We start from the raw sequence: 22,619 nt of genomic DNA, 5'->3' as shown, positions 1-22,619 counted from the left end.
AGGCAGGAGGAGAAGGGGAAACAGAGGATGAGATGGTTGGATGGCATCACAGACTCAATGGGCATGAGTTTGAGCAAGCTCCAGGAGTTGGTGACAGACAGAGGAGCCTAGGGTGCTGCAGTCCATGGGGTCACAGAGTCGGACACGGCTGAGCGCCTGAACAACTTAGGGCTGGGGTCACTGGCAGCTGGTGGCAGGCAGGGGCGAGGGGACAGACGCTCCAAGCAGGAATAACACTGCCAAGCCGGGGGCGTGTGTCGGGAGGGGCACTCCTGGCAGAAACGGCAGGCAGACTCCGAACGCCTGTCCGAGGGAGATCGCAGGGCAGCGGTCTCTGGCCTGGAGCCGGGGTCACTGTGCAGTGTCCTCATACAGATGTTCCGGTGGTCGAGATTTTGACTCATCGGCACTTGGAACCTTCTGGAAATCTCCCCGCCCCCGCCCCCACCCCGACTCCTGGAGTCAGCCTTACCTGAGGCTGCGGCGATCCGGGTCGTAGTGCTCTGGCAACAGCTGCCCCAGGGTCCGGTAGATGAGGACCAGGGCGATGGCAAACTGCCCAGGCTCCTCGGGGTGTCTCTTCCGCCTCCTGGACGGGGCCTCCGTCTCGGCGCTGGGCCGTGGGCGCACCATCTGGGGGGTGGTCTTGCGACCGGCTGGCCTCACCGTGGGGCTCTCTGCAACGGAAGCACGGAGTGAGGATGGGGGCCAGACACCTGTGATCCCACCAGACCGCTTTCTTCTCAAGCCAGTGAAATCCATGGATGCTCTGTGGAAAACCGCAGGCAGTTCCTCAGAAGCGCGAACACAGAACTGCCCAGGACGCTGCAGTCCCACTTCTGGTTGTGCCCCAAAGAGCTGGGAACAAGGACTTCACCGAGGCTTGCACACCTGCGCTCACGGCCCCGTGAGTCACGGCAGCCACGAGGTGGAGCAGCCTAGGTGTCCCTCCATGGCTGACGGGCTGGGAAAACGTGGTCCATCCGCGCGGGCCACAGCGTGGGTGAACCCGGGGACATGATGTTCAGTGAGGACACAGTGGGACACTGTAGATCCCACTCATGTGGGTGGCCCGGAGACCCCCTAGCAAGCACAGAAAGCAGCTCCCCACTACCCTCGCAGGAGGCTCACAGCCACACTCACCCACGTTTCCAACAACCCCCAGAGTGCCCGCTGGGCCTCGTCCAGAGGTCATCCCGGGAAGCATCTCCACCCAGCACACACCACTGGGAGCACAGGCTCCAGGGAGGCAGGCGGGGGGAGACGGTCTTCCCTCTGCCCCCATGACGGGGGTGCCGCAGGCGGGGGGCGAGGCTCAGGGTGGCCGGCGAATCCAGCAGACTCCCCTCTGCTCAGCCAGTGCCGCCCCGAGGCAGACGCCCACTTTCCACATCCTCTTGGCCCTGCTCAGGGCCGTACCGGTCAGCGGCTGGTTAACACTCCAGCTGACCGTACTCAGGCTGGTTAGCAACCCTGGTTAGCCACACTCAGCCTAGTTAACAACCCTGGTTAGTCACACTCAGGCTGGTTAACAGCACTGGCTAACCACCCTCAGGATGGTTAATAGCACTGGTTAGCCACCCTCAGGATGGTTAACAACCTTGACTAGCCACCCACAGCCTAGTTAACAACCCTGGTTAGCCACATTCAGGCCAGTTAACAGCATGGCTAGCCACCCTCAGGCTGGTTAACAACCTTGGTTAGTCACACTCAGGCTGGTTAACAGCATGGCTAGCCACCCTTAGGATGGTTAACAACCCTGACTAGCTACACTCAGCCTGGTTAACAACACTGGTTAGCCACCCTCAGCCTAGTTAACAACCCTAGTTAGTCACATTCAGGCTGGTTAACAGCACGGGCAAACCACTCTCAGGCTGGTTAACAACCCTGGCTAGCCACCCTCAGGCTGGTTAACAACCCTGGTTAGCCACATTCAGGCCGGTTAACAGCATGGCTAGCCACCCTCAGGCTGGTTAGTGAGGCAGGCTGGTCAACACTGGCTTTGGGATCAGCGGGGCGGGGCTCTGACCGCCGCTAGGGTTGCTGCTTTCAGGGTCTGGCTGCGAGCTTTCTGGAAGGTGCGTGCAAGAGGCACCGCCCCCTCTCCTGCTTCGGCGGCAGGTCCCCTCACGGGCTGTCCGGGATCTTCCTGGGCGGGGGTGCATGGTGCAGGCTGTGGGCTTCTTGCGTGGAGGCCCTGGTGCCCCCAGGCTGGGGGACCCTGCCAGCCCCCCTGACTTGGGACAGACGCCGCCCTATCGAGGGCGTGGACTGACGAGCTGAGGTGAGTGTCTTCACAGCAAGGGCATCTGCACGCTCTGCCCCCCTGCACGTCCCACGCAGGAGCCGACCCAGTCCTCCCCGAGTCTCCGCCGTCTGCTCCCGCGGCCAAGTGCCCCGGGCCCCCGCCTCCAGCAAGGCTGCCGCCTCCCGGGGGCATCATGTGAGAGGCCTGGTGGGGGCAGTGGACAGCGCCCCAAGGCATCAAGGTGGCCTCTCAGGAGCATGCCACGACCCCAGAGCACACACACCCCTTCCCCGTGTCTGCTCCTGGCCCCAGATGAATCGCTGAGTCTAAAGCCCCAGTTTCTTCCACAGCTGGCCCATCGCGTCTCCAACAATGGGTCAGCTGGAAAGCAGGTACTAGAGGCCCCACATGGATGATGGATCCAGGGGTTCCGCACCCCAGTGGAACAGACAACACTCACCCACGTGGTCTGGGCCAAGGGGGGAAGGTCAGTGTCTGAGGAAGGAAGACGTGGGCTTGGTGAAGCCCGAGGCGGGGGTGAGAGTGGACAGAGGCTTGGAGCCCCCCAGGGCCCACGTGGTCACCCTGTGGGTGATGGGGCGGGGAGAAGGGCGTCTTCCAGGAGGAACACCTGAGCAGCTGGTAGGACACCGGGGGCCAGGGGGCTGGGCTGCACTCCGGGAAGCCCATCCACGAGGGTCTCACCCACATCTCAGGCTAAGGGAGCTTAAGGTCCCGGTCCTCAGCTTCCCGGCCACATGGCAAGTCAGGTGTCTGGGAAAGTGGCAGGCAGAGGCCACAGAGGCCCGGGGGTGGGGGGGCGGGGAATCTTATCAATAAGAGAATTGGTAGGTTTACTGCGAGGTGACAGTGCTGGTCAACTGACATTTTGGCAGCTTAAGTAAATACCATATGGGATAAAGGCCACGTGCAGGGGGCCAGGGCATCAGCTGGGGGCTTCCCAAGGACAGCAGGGAAGCAGGTACCGGAAGCTTCTCCCACAGAGTTTCCTAAAGCAAACAGCCTTGTGCCTATCCACTCCTGATGTCACAGGCCCCAAGAGAGGGTGACCCAGGGGCCAGTTCAGAGGCAGAAACGCTGATGCCCTCACAGAGAAAGAGCCTGACTTTAGGCTCAAGACACTAAGCTATACGCAGATACACACACACATAGCTCTCCATCCCACCTTATCTCGAGGGTTGCGTTTCAGGACCCCCTGTGGATGCCTGGAACCATAGAGAGTTTTTGATGCTGTTCAGTCACCCAGTCGTGTCCAACTCTTTGCGACCCCTTGGACGGCAGCACGCCAGGCCTCCCTGTCCCTCACTGCTCCTAGTTTGCCCAAATTCAGGTTCTTTGCATCAGTGATGCCGTCCAGTCATCTCACCCTCTGATGCCCTCTTCTCCTTCTGCCCTAATCTTTCCCAGCATCAGGGACTTTTCCAATGAGTCAGCTGTTCACATCAGGTGACCAAAATACTGGAGCTTCAGCTTCAGCATCAGTCCTTCTGGTGATTATTCAGGGTTGATCTCCCTTAAGATTGACTGGTTTGATCTCCCTGCAGTCCAAGGGACTTTCAAGAGTCTTCTCCAGCACCACAGTTCAAAAGCATCAATTCTTCAGCGCTCTGCCTTCTTTATGGTATGGCTCTTATAACCTGTACGTGACCACTGGGAAGATCACAGCCTTGACTAGACAGACCTTTGTTGGCAGGGTAATGTCTCTGCTTTTCAACACACTCTCTAGGTTTGTCATTGCTTTCCCGCCAAGAAGCAATCATCTTCTGATTTCATGGCTGCAGTTACAGTGATTTTAGAGACAAGAAGAGGAAATCTGTCACTACTTTCACCTTTTACCCTTCTGTTTGCCACGAACTAATGGGGCCAGATGCCATGATCTTAGTTTTTTTAATATTTAGTCTTAAGTCTTACTACCAAACCCTATATCTTATATTTTTTCCCTATGCATGCATACAAAATTTAATTGGTAAATTAGCATATTAAAAAATTAATAGCAAATATCTGTGAGAGTAGGACCATAAACAAGGCTGAGCACCAAAGAACTGATGTTTTTGAACTGTGGTGTTGGAGAAGACTCTTGAGAGTCCCCTAGACTGCAAGGAGATCCAACCAGTCCATCCTAAACGAAATCAATCCTAAATATTCATTGGAAGGGCCGTTGCTGAAGCTGAAGCTCCAATACTTTGACCACCTGATGCGAAGAGATGATTCACTGGAAAAGACCCTGATGCTGGGAAAGATTGAAGGCAGGAGGAGAGGGGACGACAGAGGTGAGATGGTGGGGGAGGGTCAATGGGCATCACTGACTCAATGGACATGAGTTTGAGTAAACTCCGGGAAGTGGTGATGGACAGGGCAGCCTGGCGTGCCGCAGTCCATGGGGCCGCAGAGAGCTGGACACGACCGAACAACAACAATATCCTACATCAGTGTAAAACTTTAAAAGTTTTTAAGATGTCTCAATAATCGTATAACTGACAAGACAAACTGACTAAAAAGGTTTCAAATTTTAAACTGTCCGTTACAGAATAGTACATAAGTCCCTATTTGGGGAGAGATGTTTTCAGCACCTGGAGTGGATCTGTGAAAAATACTTTAAGAAAATTCGCCATGTTTAAGCTGCGCGGTTTTAGAGTTAACGTAGGACTGGAGAACTGCACACAGATGGCTCTGGTTGGTTTTCTGGGGGGTCGGGGAGGAGTCTAACGTTTCACATCCATGGAGAGGCAGCTTTTCACTGCACAAGGAAGACCAGCTCACACACAATGTGGGCGTTCACTCCGTCACCATGTTATAAATCAGCCAAATTTCTGCAAGGCATCCCCGTGGCTGCCCTTCCCGCTGGGCCGGCAAAGGCCAGGCTGCAGGGTGCAGGGCAGAGGGCCGGGGCCATGGCAGGCTGACCCGCTCCCCCGTCCTCCCCCACCTGCCAGCCCCCGGGGGAGCCCCCACATCTCATCAGCCCTACCTCTCCTCTCGGCTGGTTTGAAGAAGTCCTCCGAGAAGAAGACCGAGGACTCCAGGTCTTTGGGGACCTCGCCCCGGAGGTGCTTGAGCTGCGGCACGCGGGCTCCCGTGAAGTTCAGCTTGTCAAAGACGTCGACGGCGAGAACTGGGGGGTGGGGGGGACGCCATCACATGCGGCTCCCAACCCCCGCCGCGGAAAGCCCGCCCAGACCCCTGTTGCTCCCGAACGGCCCAGAAGGGCTGTCCCTGGTCATCATCCCCTTTGAATAGAACTGACGCCCACTTCTGGCTGAGTCAGACAGCTGGGGGCCTGACCTGGGGACCTGGGGAGCTTCAGGAGGGGCGCCCCTCACCCCACCCCATGGGAGTGTCATTTCCCTGCAGCCATGTCCCTCCTGATGGTCACCCCTGCAGGCCCCAGGGTGAACCCCCAGGTCATGCTGCTGAGCTGTTTGATTCAACACCCCCTCTGTGAAGGGTACCCTCAAGTCACTGCACAGGAAAGAGGGGTGCTCCCACCCCGGCAGTAAGGGTCAGGGGCAGCAGGAGCCCTGAACGCGGGAGGCAGGGGCGGCTGGCCCCAAGGACTGGGAAAGTGGACAGGCTGGCCCCAGCACAAGGAGCACCCAGGAGGACTCTCTCGGTCCAGGGCAGGGGGAGGGTCCCAACCCCAGAGCATCAGGGGTGGACGCTGGAGGGTGTGCAGGCAGAGGGGCTGGGAGGCTTGGCCGGGACCTGCCTCTCGAAGGGGCTGGGGCACAGAGGCTGCACCAGGCGCCCCTCGGGTGCCCGCGTCCTGTCTGCCCCGGGAGTCTGCAGGCCATTTCTGCTAGACCCTCTCCACAGACGGAGGCAGGGACCCCGGGCGCTCACCCTTCCCTCCTGCCCCAGTGATGACAGCGTCCCACGCCCTCCTCCACTCCAGCGTCCCAGGTTCAGCGTCCCGGATGCTCAGCGTGAGCATCTGGTCAGCAGTGAGGGCCCCTCCCCGTGAGCCCGAGGGTCCACGACAGGGACGCCAGCTCTGGGTTAAGGGCTCAGCCCTCTGAAGACAGATGATCCCAGAAATTAAGGGGAGACTCCCAGGGAAGGGGCAGTGCCGGGGCCCTGCCTGAGGCCCCACAGGGGAGCTTAATAAACACAGGAGGGAGACCAGGAGCCCCGCGGGCAGGACAGCCCCCTCCAGCGTCTCCACTGCTCCGTCTGGGCAGGTGGGGCTGGCTCCACCATCAGGGTTGCTTCTCTAGGAAGGAAGCCGACTGTTTAAGCCCGGAGCCCAGAATAGCGCGTCCTGGGTCCCCGGGGTCCACAGGCATTGGCTGTGTGGATGGCTCAGCCCCCGGCCCGGCGCGGTAGGTGTGGGGGGCGGCATTCCCCTGCGCCTGCTACCAGCGGCCTGTCTCCGCCCCTCCAGGGTCTGCACCTCTGCCTGAGCCTGAAGGCTGGACCTGTGGCCAGACCCTCGAGCCCGCCTCCCCGGGCAGCCCCATCCCTATTTCTGCAAGGCCTGTGGACCACCAAGATCCTCCCTGCGTCGACCCGTCCCCGAGACGTGGCCAAGGGAGGCGGCACTGCAGATGGGCCCTGGGGGTCCCCTGCCCTGCCGGGCCGCGGCCTCACCCATGTTGGCTGTGACGATGACGAAAGGCCGCAGGTACGTCCTCCGCAGGTTCCGGGCCACGTTGCTGAAATAGGCTTCGAAGCGCCTCAGCAGCTGTGCGGTGCCGGCCTCGCTCCGCTGGATCTGCTCCCAGGCGGCCCTGGTGGCTGGGGCCAGAAGGGCGCTGCCCGCCTGGACGACGTCCTGTTCAGACAGACAGACAGACAGGCGGCGCTCAGCTCACGAGCGGCCAGCCCACGGGAGCCTGATTAAGGAGACAGGGCCGGGCTCTGGGGAGCCTTCAGGACCAGGCTGGGCCCAGACGGTCAGAGATGGGGAGAGACGCTGGGGTCTAACCTCTATGGTTGGGGAAGCCTTGCAGGGCTTCACCCCGAGATGCCCAGGGGAGAAGGCAGGCAGAGACGCCCCCTGGATACGTCGGCAACCCCACCCCACCAGGAGAGCCAGGCCTGGGGCCCCTGGCCACTGCTGAGCCCACAGGGACGCCCGGTGCGCTCCGGTTCAGGTGACGCCCTCTCCTCGAACACTGCAGATGAACGGGGGGCAGGGTGGCGAGGACTCGGGGTGGGGGGGGGCCATGACCCAGACTGAAGGCAGGATGAGAAACTTCTGTTTGCAAACCATTGGAAACGGGAACAAAACTCCCTTGGCCCAAACCCTCAGGCCTGGATTGAAATGCAGGTGACAGGACCTTCCAAGGCCCTGAGGACTCTGCATGGAGGTTCCCGGGGGGCTCAGCACGGACAGGAAGGTTCCCCAGGGGCTCTGCGTGGACCGGGAGGCCTTAGGAGTAAAGCGGAAACACGAGGCAAGGCCAGCCACCCCCTGACACAAGAGCAGCTTATAGGCTAGATGAACGCATCTCCTCACTGATTATTCTCAACAGACGCTTCTTAGGGACCAAACACTGAACACAACGCAGGGCTGTCCCTAGGGGGACACCAGGCCACCCGAGATCGGGACCTCAGGGGCCGGGAGACCCCGGCGCCCACCTCTTACAGGCTGCGTGCCCTTGGCCCCCTGTGCCGCAGATTCCGAAACTGTAAAGCCGGGCAACAGTGGGCTCCACAGAGGATGAGTGTGGCAGTCAGCGGGCTGACTCAGGTGGACCACCCCGGACGCTGGTGTGCAAGCAGCATCACTGTCTTCCCCGCCAGGCCTGCTCCTAACCCTCGCGAGCCCCCTTTCCTGCTCACTGAGCGGGCCTGAGCTCACATGGGGAAAGTGGGGTCTTGCCCCGAGAACACTGCACGCGCCGGCCGGTCACAGCCCCACCTGGACCCCGGGACGTGCAGGGGCGGGGGGCCCCGTGCCCGCCACCCACTTACCTCGTGGAAGTCGGCGTCCCGCGTGGCCGCCAGCTCGAAGCCCTGCTGACTGCTCTCGTGCAGCAGGACGCGGCCCAGCAGCTGGTAGGCCGTCCGCACGTCGTTGCCGAAGAGCGCGGCTGTGTGCTGCGTGGCATTTCGCAGTGCCCGGGCCAGCTGCAGGGACCGCTCCCCGTCCATCTGCGTCTCGTTCCGGCTCAGCTTCTCGTTCTGGGTCAGGGAGCAAGCGCCATGTCGGCCCCGGGCCCTTCCCGGGACACAGGGCCCGTCGCTTTCCAGTGGAAACCCCCTTCTCAGGGAAGAAGTTTAAAAAACCCCCAGACCCCCAGATGGCCGTGGCACACTCAGAAGGAGGGTGTGTCAGGCTCCAAAGCACCTGGAGAAAGAGCCCAGGTGGAGGAGGACCAGGGCAGGGACCCCGAGTCTGCAGACCCAGACGCGGGCCGGGGTCTGGAAAGGGAGGAGGAGACGGCCGCCCAGGGGCCCCAACAGCCGTGCGGCCCTGGGCCTCGGCCGGCCTGGGACCACGCGATCCCGCGGGCCTGGACGCCCAGCGCCCGCCCACACCCCAGGGCGCAGCCTACCATGGCTTTGAGGTCCATGAAGGAGACGGTGGTGCAGTTAAAGAGCTCCGGGGGCAGCCAGCCCTTCTCCCCACTGCAGTGCCGGACCGCGTTTCCTAGGGAGCAGGGAAGGACTCGTCGAGCCCAAAAGCTGACTTGTGAACCAACCCCTGGCTGGCCCAGGGCCCGCGGGTGCCATAGCCATGAAGCCAACACCACTCTTCCCTCAGGTCTGGGGCCACGCCCACATCTGCCCAACATTCACAACCTTACAATTGACCTGGGCTGCTCAGTTACACTACGGGTGGGCAGCTGAGCGAGTCCATGAAAAGATAAATCAGCTGGGTGGTCTCTGGAGCGCCCACCGTGTCCACGGGACTGCCCTGATCCCACTCGGGGCTGGCGCTTTCTGCATCATCTCACTGGACCTTCCGGGCCTCTCGAGGTGTGGTGCAGGCATCACCTCCATCTCACCAAGAGACCTCCCAACCCTCCCACCACTGTGCTCTTCACATTTTCCATGTGCTCTTTCCAGGTTTTGCCATTTACAACTGACGAAAAAGTTATCTTATTCCCCTGGCATTTTGGCTAAAGGAAATCTTTGAACATAGAACATCTGGTGAGCTCCGATGCCTTGGCCAGCCCTCCCGCGACCCCCATGCCATTGATCGTCCTGCCTGGAACGGATGCCAAGGGCCACACCCCGTGGTACTTACCCACAGACCCTTTGGGGCATGGCACCGCGGCTGGCTGCCCGAACTTGGTCTGTGGCCACCATATGCCAGCCTCAAACGCTCTGGGGCATCCATTGTAGATCACTGGGGACAGAGGGGAGAGGCGCTCAGCCTGGCCCACAGGTGTGTGGTGCTCCCCGCACGCTCCTCCCAGAAGGGAGCCCAGCCCCACTGAGAACCGGACACCACGCGCCTCCACCACAGCTGTGAGAACTGGGGAGGGGGACAGCGGTGCTGACCCACGCCTCCTGGGGGGCCAGCCGCTAGAAAGCCAGGCAGACACAATATGACCACAAGGCTGTTGGGGGCCCTCCGTGCCCCAGGGGAGTGCAGTGCACGTATGCACACCCCTCACCACCCCCCCCAGAGGCAGACACACAGTGGCCTGTCCCTGCCACACAGCCTGAGCGGGTCGAGGGCGATGCAGACCTTCGCAGCCGAGGACGGTGACCTCGGCGAAAGGGTTGTCGCAGCGGTTGCACTGGCGCCCGATGACCCCGGGCTTGCAGCTGCACTGGCCGCTGTCCATGGCGCAGACGCGGCTCTGGGAGCCGTGCGGGAAGCAGTCACAGGGCAGGCAGGCGTCCTGCCCCGGCGGCCTGTAGTAATTCTCCTGCGGGAGCCAGAAGCAGAGCCTGGATGTCAGCGCCGCAGAGGCCCCGCCCCTGGACGTATCCTGAGTGACGTCAGGGTTCCAGCCCGGCCGGCCGGCCAGCCTAACAGCTGCCGTCCACCCACGGCCGCCAGGCCGATGGCACCTGGGACCCCGTGCTAGATGGGGCAGGGGGTCCTCCCTCACATCTCAGCAAGTGCTAACTGTGGGCCAGCTTCTGTCCTAAAGAGGATCTGAGACTCAGTGGCGATCTATGCACTAGGGTACCAGGGCGGCTGATGGAGTTGTTTTTTTTATAATTGTAAGAAATTAGGAGCTGTCTGAACATCTGTCATGGGGCAGGTTGGGGTGATGGTCAAGAACACAGGCTTCGGTTTTGGAAAGTTCTGGATTGATGCCCAGCTGGGTGGTTCACGGGCCACAGTGCTTTTGGCAGATCACTCAGTCCGCGGAGGTCCACGGGTCGCCAGCTGGAACCTGGGATAGGTGGTGACCTGGGCAACCCGTGGCCCAGGACACAGTGACACAGGCTTCCGTGTCAGGCAGGGACATGGAACTGTCCCCTGGGAGTTCCAACCGCATGCCTTCAGGGGCTGGAGGGGGCACTACACGTGAGCAGTCACTCTGGGAGGGGACACGGACGTCACTATCACCATTCACAGTCCTTTCTGCATTTGCTATAACTTTTTATGAAAAAAAAAAAAAAAAACCTAGGCATGTTTTCCCCAAGTACCCTCCCCACTTCCCCTCTGCCCTGCTCCCCACTGAGGCTACGACCCCATCTACCACCACGTGGCTTGCGTGGTCCTGCTCTGCTGGGGCCCTTGAGATTCTTCAGACCCCAAGCAACACGCAGACGTCAGACAGAGCGCCAAAGGCTGCAGAGAGCCCCGTGAGGGCAGGGTCCCTTCCTGGGTCAGCAGGCCCGGCCACCAGACGGCGCGTCCCTCCCAGCAGCTACTGTTACGGACAGACCTTCCCTTTGGGATTCAAGTTACTGGCAGCTCACGGCAGTTGTTGACACAATATTCTGAAGGTACGTGGTGATTTCCAGGAGGCCAAGGGGGCCGGGGTTCCACGTGATTTGGGCTGAGAACACAGGCTGTGGGTGAGGGCGACAGGTATCCAAGGCGGGGGGAGTGGGGAACGCTAGCCATATTTATTTACTTATATTTTTTAAAAGATGTTTTATGTGGGCCATTTTTTAGTCTTTACTGAATCTGTTACAATATTACTTCTGTTTTATGTTTTGGCTTTCTGGCCATGGGGCACATGGGATCTTAGTTCCCTGACCAGGGATTGAACCCACACTGTCCACATTGAAAGGCTAAGTCTTGACCACTGGACTGCTGCCAGGAAAGTCCCGAGCCACCAGGAAAGTCCCTCATATTTTGAATGTTGGTCATTGCTGGGTGGTTTGATAAAAGTCCCGAAAAACGGTCAACCGGGCGGAACCATGGCTGCTGCTGAAGATGAGGCAAACTCACGGAAACGTCTCAGCTTCCGAGGGCCGCGTGTGGGGCTGAGCCGGCAGGCCTGGGGTACTCAGGGTGAGCGCCGGGCTCTTGTGCAGGTGGACGCGTGTGCCCACCCCGCCCCCCGGGCTGCAGGCCTCACCTTGCACTGGCACTGCCCGCTGGTCTTGTTGCAGTCGGGGTCGAAGCCTTTGCTGACCGCACAGCGGCAAGGCCCGCACACGGGGTTCCCCCACCAGCCTCTGGGGCACGGAAGGTCGATTCTGTTGGGAAATCAGACAGCCGTGGAAGGTATGTAACTGCCCCTTTTTGGAACCAAATGGAGGTTGGAGGCCTGGGCCCCGACTGGCCTGGATCTGGGCACCCCCCACCCCTGTGAGTGGTCCGTTTCCCCCTGCTGGCCTCCACTGAAGGCCTTAGCTTTTCATGAGCTATGCCCAGCCTTCAGGGGCCCAAGTCTGGAAGGGGTCACCTACAACACTGCTATTTCAGTGGTTTGCCCACTTTTCCCTTCCCCCGGGAAGACACAGGTGATGCCCCAACCTAGCCTCCCACGAGCACCATGTCAGCAGGTTCACACTGCCCAGCAGCCCCACCAGGACGCCTGGCCCAAGGGGAGGGTGACAACCACCCGTTCATGCCAGGCTGGCTCTCCATGACCCAGTACCACCCAACACACGTGTCCTTCAGGCTCCACAAAATGAAAGCCTGCCCTATGTTTACTATCCTGGCTGATGGCTTTCCATCCGCCGGCCCACCAGCCGTCAACCCCTCCTTCTCACCCATTCACCTAACCAGCAGTTATTAAGTACCGACTGTGTACACACTGGGGGACTACGAACGACTGGGACTGGGTGGGGCTCCAGTCTGCTGTTCACGGATCTGCATCGACAGGGTGGGGACCCCAGAGCCGTGGCATCCTGCCCCTTCCCCCTGCCGCGTCAGCCCTGCCCTACAGGCAACGCCAGGCCTCAGGGACACCACACGGCCTCCCAGCCGGTGCCCTGGCCTCTGGCTTCCACTGCTGGAGCCACATCCCACCCGAGAGTCGGAGGCTCTCTGACACCCAGTCTTGATTCCCCCCACTGCTTTCCTGCGGGGCCCCTGTGGCCTCCACAGAGCTGAGCCCTGTTCCCAGTTTGCGGGCAGGCCCTCCACTCAGGCCTGGGAGTCTCCCCAACCCAGAAGCTGCCTGGGACAGTAGGCGCCAGCTCTGCCCGGGACTGACTGACCCTCTGAGCCCCTCAGACAGGCCTCATCCCGTCACTGCTCGCTGGCTCTGCCCTCTGCTGTGCCCCCTGGAATGCCCCGCCCTTCAGCCTCCCTGACCATCCCACCATCACCGGGCAGGCTGGGCGGTGCCGAGTGATTCCCGCCCACGGCCGGGGTGACAGCACACACTCTGGTGCCCAGCGGGCAGAACAGAGCGAGGTCCCTGCCGGGTAGAGCAGGCTGGCACCCACACGGCTCCCGCACCGTGTGGCCGGCACTGGCCCGGGACCACCAGCCGCGACTGCACCACCTCTCAAAGGGGCTGGGGTCTGGTGTGTGCAGAGCCCGCGGCCCCTACCTCTGAGGCCCACACTCCTGGGCTCGGGGGGCCGGGAGAGCGCGGCGCCCCCAGTGGACAACGCAGAGCAGAGTCGATTACGACCCCCGACTCGAAAGGTAAAGCGTTTTCTGTAGTTACACTCGCCTTCCCACATCGCAGCCCCTGCCTGCTCTGTGCTCAGCTGGGCTCTGGATAAATGAGCTCCGCTGTGCGTTTGTGGGGAGGAAACAAGCTCAGCAGGGGTTGGTGAGAGATGCCCAGTTGGATTCTCATTTATTTCACACCAAAGTGGAAAACACGTCCTTGTTATCCAGAACCACATGTTGTTGTTGTTTAGTCCCTCAGTCATGTCTGACTCTTTGCGATCCCACAGACTATAGGCCACCAGCCTCCTCTGTCCATGGGATTCTCCAGGCAAGAATACTGGAGTGGGTTGCCATTTCCTCCTCCAGGGGATCTTCCCGACCCAGGGATCGAACCCACATCTCCTATGTCTCCTGCATCGCAGGTAGATTCGGTACCGCTGAGCCACCTGGGAAGGCTTTTAAATGCTGTAATGAAGCTATTGTAAACTCACTGAGTGGTCATGAAGGGAGAATCAGATGGAGGGGATCAAAAGGTACCACGCCTACTTGGGGTTCAGAAACGAAGGGCCCGCCGCCGCCGGGAACGCTCACCTGTTCTCGCAGTACTGCCCGTAGTGGCCGGACCCGCACTCGCACACGTAGCCGCGCGGGGACTCGGGGCTGTGCACGCAGGCCGCCACGTGCCTGCAGGGGTTCATGTGACACGCGTCCACACACCTCCTCCCGAAGTACCCTGCGGGGACAGGCCAGCGTTACCCCACCCCGGGACCCGCCTCTCACACCGCAGGTCCGCGTTCCGTCGGGGTGGAGGTGGGCGGAGACCCTCTGCGCGAGGCTGCATTCGCAATCTGCAGCCGCCCCAAGACCCCCTTTCCAGGCTGCTCTGTGGAGGAAAGCCGAAGAGGCCCTCGGAATCACGGGAAGCTCGGACGCTCGGGGGGTCTGACCTGGAAACACGCCCTCGGAATCATGGGAAGGTCAGACTCTCAGGGGGTCCGACCTGGAAACACGGAGGACAGGGCCTCCCAGGCTGCCTGGGGGCAGGGGAGGCTGGGGGAGCTGGCGGTACCAGCCAAGCATCACCTCGACAGTCAGAGGCGAGCACCCAACGTATAATTCGCAAATGTGTGCCTTTCACTCCTGCCCCCTCTATCAGTATGTGCCCGGAGGATACACCCGGGAGCGTCCCTGCCGCAGGTGAAGACAAGACAGGACAGGGGCCCCTCCTCAGTCACAAGACACCACTCCGGGCACCACAGACCCGCAGAGAGCTGACGGCGGAACCAGCGCCCGGCTCGGCGTGCCTCGGTGGGTTAAAGCACCGAAGGCGCCGCCCCCCGTGGACGGGCGGGTGCAGGCAGGGCCGGGTGGGCGCCCACCTCTGTCACACTCGCAGGCATAGCCGTCCCAGGTGTTGCGGCAGCGGCTGTGGGGAGGGCAGGGGCCGGAGGAGCAGGGGTCCTCCACCTCACAGCCGTCCTTCACCCTGACCTTGAGGGCGTCGTTCATGTTCAGCGTGGCGATGTTGGTGGCCGTCTCCCCCATTCTCACTCCCTGCGTTTCAGAAAGGGGGGCCCAGAGTCAGTCCAGCAGGGCTGGAGGAACCCCCAAAAGGGAGCCAGGGGTGAAGAGAACCCCAGATTCTCTTGGGTCCCTTGCTGCAAAAGTGAGGCCAGGATGCAGGCACTGCTGCCCCTCCCTAGGTGTGGACCCCAGGACGGGGTTCAGGCCGCCTGGGATGAAGACGGAATAATTCCATGTTCTGATAATTCCACGGTGGGGGTCACAGAGGGAGCATGAAGCAGAGCAGCTGCTGGAGATGGAGGGCAGGGCGGCTTCTGGGAGAAGCGGGTGGGTGTGCAGGGGCTGTCCAGAGGGGAGGCGACGTGCAAGGCACCGTGGGGCCAGAACGGAGGTGCAAGGGCACAGGGGCAGGCGCGAAGGGCTGTTGCCTGCAGTGGGAGGCTGGGGGCGGGCGGACACGAGCGGGGAATCGCTATAAACAGCTCCCTCGGGCTGCCGGTCTAGGGGACGGCCGTGGGGCCCGTCAGGTGAGGATGGGGGCTGCTGCAGCAGGCGGCCAGAGGGAGGCTCTGGACGGGACATGAAGGCAGGGCTGCAGGTGGTTGGTGGGGTGGCTAGGGGCGGGGTGTGCAGAACTCGAGGGGAGGCAGGGAGGAGGAGGGCCGTAGGTGGGAAACAGGATCTGCTCAAGTTGGGTGGGCGATTAGACAAGTGAACTCGTTTTCTGAAAACTAGCAGGACGATCAATGACACCAACGGCGGTGCCGGCCGCCCCTGAGGCCGCCGTGGAGGCCCAGGGCGGGGGTCGGGGAGGGCGCGCGTGCGGGGTACCTGCATGCAGCCCCGGAAGCCGTGGCGCACGGACACCTTGTCTTCAGACACGCCCCCCACGACGAGGCTTCTCATCCGCAGCCCAGGAAGCTGGTTCCCGATCTGCATCGTGTCCTGTGCAGAGAGAGGGGCTGGGCCACTGCCTGCAGACACCCGGCTGGGAAGGGCGCTCAGAGGCTGAAACCCAGCCACACTGGGCCTCCCCACGGCCCGGGGGGCATCCCTGCCTCACACAGGGGGCCACTCAGCCATTTCCATGGACAGCACGGCTGTGTATGTGTGAGTTGGGCGGGGTGGGGGGAGCAGCCGGAGGACACCGTCCTTGTCCCAGCCCGGCCACGGTGGACGGCTGGGGGACGTGGGCCACCCTCCTACTTCCATCTTGGGCACCGCCAATGAGCCACTGTGTAAGAAAGCTTGATAAACTAGAAAACGTCAAACTCATCCGTGGTGGCAGGAAACTAGGAAAGTCTCAGCCGGATCCTCAAGCTCAGAACACGGCAGCTGATCATTCCCAGAACCAGGTGCGGAAAGAGCCTGGACTCCAAGAGCTCTTAGGAACCACAGGGAAGCCCCCCAGTGTGTGGGGGTCCCCTCGACACACCTCCGGTCACCTGGCTCACACCCTGCAGACCCAGCGTTCTCTGAGTCACCTGCCTGGCATGCCACCTGCCCAGCTGGGACAGGTGTACCTCTCCGGGGCCCCTCAGCCCCCTCCGGCACCTCGGCTGCATGGCTCCCCCCACGCAGGTCCATCTCTGTACCCCAGAGACAGAGCACAGAACGGCTGTGGCTCAGGCCAGCTTTGCTACAAGAAACCGCTGCTGGAGGCACGGCTGGCAGCCAGGCGGGGACACACAGCTGGACCGAGTCCAGTTCCTGACGCCAGGAGCTGCCCGTCTAGGCAGGGACAAGGTGCAGGCGCCCAGGACCCCAGCATAAGGAGGAACAGGAGACCCGAATTCAGGGGAGCCCAGAAAGCACTTGTCCAAATCCACAAGCACCAGGCCCCTGGTGGGGTCCCCCCGCGTCCCCGCAGGCCCAGGAGGGGTCCGTCCCAAAGAGGCTGCAGAGGTCCCTCACCTGGTCCAGGCCGTAGTCCAGGGTCATGACTGCCAGGTACTTGATGTCTTTGCCCTCCTTGGCACTCTTCAGCTCAATCAGCAGGTGGTGCCACTCCCCGTCGGTCACGCGTGACCTGGACAGCTGCATGGACACCACATCCGAGGCGCCGTGGGACACCTCGAACTGGACATGGCTGTTCAGGATCTGCAGGACGGGAAGAGCGATGGGGATCGGGGCGACGACGACAAGGTACAAACGCACTGCAGTCTCTTAAGGAACAAAGTCACGCCAACGGGCTCACGGCAGGGCACTGAGTCACGGGCGGGCTTAAACATCGGGCAGCGTCTAATTTGCTGTTGCTGTCACAAGTTCCAGAATCACGTGCCTTCTTCTATGGTGAAGTGAAGTGAAGGGAAAGTCGCGCAGTCGTGTCCGACTCTTTGCGACCCCATGGACTATACAGTCCATGGAATTCTCCAGGACAGAATACTGGAGTGGGTAGCCGTTCCCTTCTCCAGGGGATATTCCCAACCCAGGGATTGAACCCAGGTCTCCCTCATTACAGGCGGATTCTTTACCAACTGAGCCGTGAGGGAAGCCCAAGAACATTGGAGTGGGTAGCCTATCCCTTCTCCAGCAGATCTTCTGGACCCAGGAATCAAACCAGGGTCTCCTGCACTGCAGGCAGATTCTTTACCTACTGAGCAACCAGGAAAGCCTTTCTTCTATGGCAAGAAGCGCCAAATATTAGAAGAGATCAAGTAAGATGGAGCCCACTGGACTTAAGTATCGGGAACAATCACAGATTCTGGTGACTACTGGGCTCTTATCTTTGGATGTAAATGTTTCATTTTATGGGATAAGATTCAGGCCACCATGTTCAAATGTATGTAGGAAAAGACAGAAGTCAGCATGGTAACTGGCCTCAGATGTTCATGTTTTAAGAAAACATGGCTGGGGCAATGCTGAGATCATGGTTCCCTTTCTGAGATCATGGAATGCTGAGATCATGGAACCCCTTTCACATGGTTCCCAGTGAAGGACTGGGCAGTTTGGGCCAGCCCGCCTCCTGAGCACACCCGGGGTAATGAGGCAAAATCTTAAAGCACAGCTGTCCGAGGCACCAGTGACCCAAGCCACTGCAAGTGACAGAAGCACAACCAGGCAGAAAATGGGGATCCGAAGAAATGTGCTCAGTGCCTGGCCACACGGCTGTCAGAGGGCTCTGGGAGGAACCGCTGACGTTGAGAGCTGTGCGAAGCTTTCTTGGCTCATGGGCCTGGGAGGAAAGGAAGTGGAATTCTGAGCCTGCCCAGGGTGAGGGCTGCAACCAGAAGCAAACATAGGGGATAATGGCACCGCCATCCTAGTTTCAAACTGTCTCTCGCTTTTCAACATGATGTCCAACATTCAATCAAAAATAACCAAGTACATGAGGAGAGAGGACAGTGTCTTAAAATAGACTCATGGGAATCCAGACGAGAGAACCATCAGACACAGACAGAAAAATAGTAATGGGACCCACAGAGCTTTCAAGGAGACTGATTCAGGTACCAGCAGACTTTTATTTCTGGATGCATGTATTCCTTGTTTCATGAGATAAGACTCAAGCTACCATGTTTAAATACAGTAAGATTGTAAATCAACTACACTTCCAAAAATACATATTAGAAATCTAAAAAAACAGTGTTGTAACTAACCTAACTTCAAATTAAATACAGAGCACATTAAAAAAAATACTATTAGTGCACTGCTTAATATAAGGAACCTGAAATATAAGAAACAGAAATGTTGAAAGGAGAAAGATAGAAAAAGATACATCACATAAACACCAACAAAAGCTAGCATAGCTATATTAACAGGAGGCAAAGTAGATTCCAAGGCAAAAATAACTGTGAAAGATAAAGAGGATTTTCATCGTGATAACAGAGTCAATATTCCAGAAAGATAAAACAATCCTAAAATTGTATGCACCTAATAACACAGCCTAATAACATCACCCAGAGCCAGACATTCTACAGAGTGAAGTCACGTGGGCCTTAGGAAGCCCTGTTGTTAATAAAGCTAGCAGATGTAATGGAATTCCAGTAGAACTACTCAAAACCCTAAAGGATGATGCCATCAAGGTATTGCACTCAATATGTCAGCAAATCTGAAAGACCCTGCAGTGGGCATAGGGCTGGAAAAGATCAATCCTCACCCCAGTTCCCAAGAAGGGTAGTACTGAACATCAGACAATTGCACTCATCTTCCACGCTAGTAAGGTCATGCTTAAACTCTTACATGCTAGGCTTCAGCCTTATGTGAACCAAGAACTTCCAAGCTGGGTTTAGAAAGGAAGGGGAACCAGAGATCAAATTGCCAGCATTCACTGGATCACAGAGAAAGCTAGGGAATTCCAGAAAAACATCTACCTCTGTTTCAGCAACTACACGAAAGCCTTTGACCCTGTGGATCATAACAAACTGGAAAGCTCTTAAAGAGATGGGAATGCCAGACCATCTTACCTGCCTCCTGAGAAACAACCGTTAGAACCCTGTGTGGAACAACTGGTTGATTTAAGATGAGAAAGGAGCACCTCAGGGCTGTCTGCGCGCACCCTGTTTGCTTAACCTCTACGCTGAGCACATCATGAGAAACGCTGGGCTGGGTGAGTAACAGGCTGGAATCAAGACAGGCGGGAGAAACATCAGTAACCTCAGATACGCTGATGATACCATGCTAATGGCAGAAAGTGAAGAGGAACTAAAGAACCTCTTGATGAGGGTGAAGGAGGAGAGTGAAAGAGCCGGCTTAAGACCAAATATTAAAAAAACTAAGATCGTGGCATCCGGTCCCATTACTTCATGGCAAACAGAAGGGGGAAATGTGGAAGGAGTGACAGATTTCCTCTTCTTGTCTCTAAAGTCACTGCAGATGGTGACTGCAGCCATGAAATCAGAAGACGATTGCTTCTTGGCAGGAAAGCGATGACAAACCTAGACAGTGTGTTGGAAAGCAGACACATTACTCTGCTGACAAAGGTCCATATAGTCAAGGCTACAGTCTTCTAGCAGTCACATATGGTTGGAGAGCTGGACCATAAAGAAGACAGAAGCCAAAGAATTGATGCCTTCAAACTGTGGTGCTGGAGATGACTCCTGAAAGTCCCTTGGACAGCAAGGAGATCAAACCAGTCAATCTTAAGGGAAATCAACCCTGAATACTGGTTGGAAGGACTGATGCTGAAGCTGAAGCTCCAGTATCTTGGCCATCTGATGCAAACAACCGACTCACTGGGAAAGTGGCTGACGCTGGGAAAGATAGAGCGCAAAAGGAGAAGAGGGCATCAGAGGATGAGATGGCTGGACAGCATCACTGAGGCAATGGAAGTGAACTTGGGCAAACTCTGGGAGAAGGTGAGGGACAGGGAGCCGGGCGTGCTGCAGTCCATGAGGTCACAAAGAGTTGGATACGACTGGGCAACTAAACAACGACAACATAGCCTCCAGATCTACAAAGCAAAGATGGACAGATCTAGAGGGAGTGAGAGATAAGCCACAATCAAGGCTGGAGATTCTTGACTCACCTCTCTCAGTAACTGAGTGAACACGCCCTAAATCAATAAGGACAGAAAAAATTTGAATGCTCCATGAACACACGTCACCTACTTGACATACACAGAAAACTACAGAACACAACTGCAGTGTACATATTTTTTTTTCAAGTATAGGTAGAACATTCACAAAAATCACCAAATGCAGGGCTCAAAAGGTCTCAACACATTTCAAAGGTCTGAAATCACACAGCAAACGTTCTCTGTCCTGCAGTTAAAACAATAACAAAATGGTTGAAAACACCACCTGTTTGCTAACTGAGAGAGATGCTTACCAATACCCGATGGGCCAAAGAAGAAACCTTGATGGAAAACAGAAAATGTGCTTAGCTGATTATAAAGACAAGGCAACTAATAACGTACTTCGCTTTTCAGTCTTAACTGAGAGTCAACCGAAGGAGACAATTTTTCACCTTTTCATATTTTGTTTCCTTTTGTTTCACAGAAGCCTGAGTCAACTCATTAAACTTGCCTTGCCAATCTCTCTCGCTGTCCTTGCTAACAAAACCCCGAAGCCAGCAGCTCCACAATGAAATGACGTATGTCCACCAACAAAAGCAACGCCTGCAGAATGATCCCGGGGCATTGGCAATAGCTGCTTGCCACCTGAGGTCTGTCACCGGATTTAGGAGAGTGTTCAGCAGCAGCCAAGTGATTCCCACTTGACAATGAGGTGGATTTAGGGCGCCTAAGAGCAATCAGCCAAATTGTTTGGGCTGCAAGACAACTCTGTACCTTGTCTGGGCCACTGCAGAGGCTGGGAACACCGCGGAGGCTGCCCCAAAGCCCACAGGCTGCGGGAGGCCTGCATTCCACAAGCGTCGTGTGGAAACAGCTGTAATCCCCAGCTGACCAGCTTTTGGGAACGGCCCTGGGGCGGCCTTCTGGGTGGCCACCAGGGTCTGGAAGATCCCCCCTGCTGCCCTGAGGTCACCACCTTTGCCACCCAGCCTTCCACAGGGAGGCGCTGGCCACGGTTCCTGGCAGAAACCCTTTGCGTTTGAATTAGCTACCCAGACCTTAATTACTCAGACAATACGGGAGTCTGTGGCTTTGGGTGTTGTTCCATTGAAAGCATACTTTTTTCCGACAGCGACCCCACTGCCAGTGACAACCTGTGAGCGCCCACTCATCACCTGAATCAGCCAATTTAATTTGTTCCAACAGCAAAACCACCACAGAGGGAAACCCCATCCCCGGGCAGAATAGTGCCTGCCATGTTCTGGCCCAGCGCTGGCTGCTGGGGCCGCCTGCTAAATGGATACAATTCCTGGTTAATAAGGGGAAAACAACGGTGGCTGTAATTACGGGGGAGGTACACATTGCACCTTCAGTGTGACCTGAACGGGCCTGCGCTGGAGACACACCTGAGCAGGGACCCGGGGAGGGGGTGGGATAGGGAGGGGGTGAGCGGCAGGTGGGGGTGGGGGGCAGGCGGGAAAAGGGAAGGGGGTTCCCTGCCGGCTCCAAGCCCCCAGCCCCCGCCCAGGCAACGTTGTCAGGCTGACTGATCTGATGCTGGGCACTGGGTGGTCACATTCTCCTGGTCCTTCACGGGGAGGACCACCAGCGGCGTGGGCAGAGAGAAGTGACCAGGCGAGGGCAGTGGGAAGGCCTGGCTTCAGGGCAGACAGCCCCAGCCTCTGGTTGCCTCACGCAGGTGCACACCTGTCCTGCACGCACCCGGGGTGGGACGGGGCTCTCGCTCACCTGGAGATGGAGCCGGGAGGACACGCCCGCCGTGGCCTCCATCAGCACGCCCTCCTCCTTCCTGGTCCGGAACATGAGCCCCAGGTACCAGGGCACGGAGATGGTGATGTCCAGGTCACTCCAGGACACGACGCTCTCCCCGCTGAAGCGCTGGGGGTGGGGCATGGCTGTGGACACAGACATGGGCTCCTCGCATCAGAAGGCCCGAGAGTCCGTTTCATCAGCAGAGGGTGGGACAGGGCCCCCGGGAGGGGGAGGGGAGAAACCCTGGGCCTTTCTTATTTTAATGCAGAACTGATCTCAGACTTCCACTTTAGAGCACTCGTCCAGGAGCCCTGGGCTCTGCAGAAACCTCCTCTCACCCCCCATGACACAGGCCAGCCTCCTGGAGAGTGAGGCTCGGGCCTGGGGGTTCTCAAGCAGGCCCGTGTGTGGGAAGGGGCTCGCAGGCAGAGCGGGACAGCCCAGGACCCTTGGGCTCAGTGGGCGGCCTGAGAGCCTAGTCTATCTGCCACCCCCACCCCCGACACACACCAGCTGGGTGGGGAACCCAGGGCAGGGACAGGGGCCGTGGGGAGGGCGGTCTCCTGGTGGGACCCTGGGAGCCTGCAGTGAACCCCGCACACACACCTCAACCCTCAGCCTGACCCCCCCCACCCCGTCGTCAGCTGGCGTCTGGGGTGGAT

General features: G+C 58.7%; 1 protein-coding gene across 2 annotated transcripts in view; it reads right to left on the bottom strand.

Moving 5' to 3' along the window:
• CELSR1 (cadherin EGF LAG seven-pass G-type receptor 1) overlaps nucleotides 1-22,619 on the bottom strand; it is a 146,134-nt gene that overhangs the window by 20,830 nt on the left and 102,685 nt on the right. For both annotated transcript variants that reach the window (XM_043881641.1, XM_043881640.1), the window contains exons 9-21: nucleotides 21,934-22,100; nucleotides 16,647-16,832; nucleotides 15,564-15,677; nucleotides 14,588-14,762; nucleotides 13,800-13,941; nucleotides 11,713-11,833; nucleotides 9,912-10,095; nucleotides 9,465-9,566; nucleotides 8,770-8,864; nucleotides 8,186-8,395; nucleotides 6,857-7,040; nucleotides 5,238-5,381; nucleotides 473-677 (exon numbers count right to left, since the gene is read on the bottom strand). In XM_043881641.1, the coding sequence (XP_043737576.1) occupies nucleotides 473-677; nucleotides 5,238-5,381; nucleotides 6,857-7,040; nucleotides 8,186-8,395; nucleotides 8,770-8,864; nucleotides 9,465-9,566; nucleotides 9,912-10,095; nucleotides 11,713-11,833; nucleotides 13,800-13,941; nucleotides 14,588-14,762; nucleotides 15,564-15,677; nucleotides 16,647-16,832; nucleotides 21,934-22,100 (2,029 nt within the window). The remainder of the gene's footprint in view (nucleotides 1-472; nucleotides 678-5,237; nucleotides 5,382-6,856; nucleotides 7,041-8,185; nucleotides 8,396-8,769; nucleotides 8,865-9,464; nucleotides 9,567-9,911; nucleotides 10,096-11,712; nucleotides 11,834-13,799; nucleotides 13,942-14,587; nucleotides 14,763-15,563; nucleotides 15,678-16,646; nucleotides 16,833-21,933; nucleotides 22,101-22,619) is intronic.

This window comes from Cervus elaphus, chromosome 22 (assembly GCF_910594005.1).
Source record: "Cervus elaphus chromosome 22, mCerEla1.1, whole genome shotgun sequence".
In the NCBI taxonomy this organism is placed as follows: Eukaryota; Metazoa; Chordata; class Mammalia; order Artiodactyla; family Cervidae; genus Cervus; species Cervus elaphus.
Note: the sequence above shows the minus strand (reverse complement) of the source record. Positions and strands in the feature narration are given on the sequence as shown.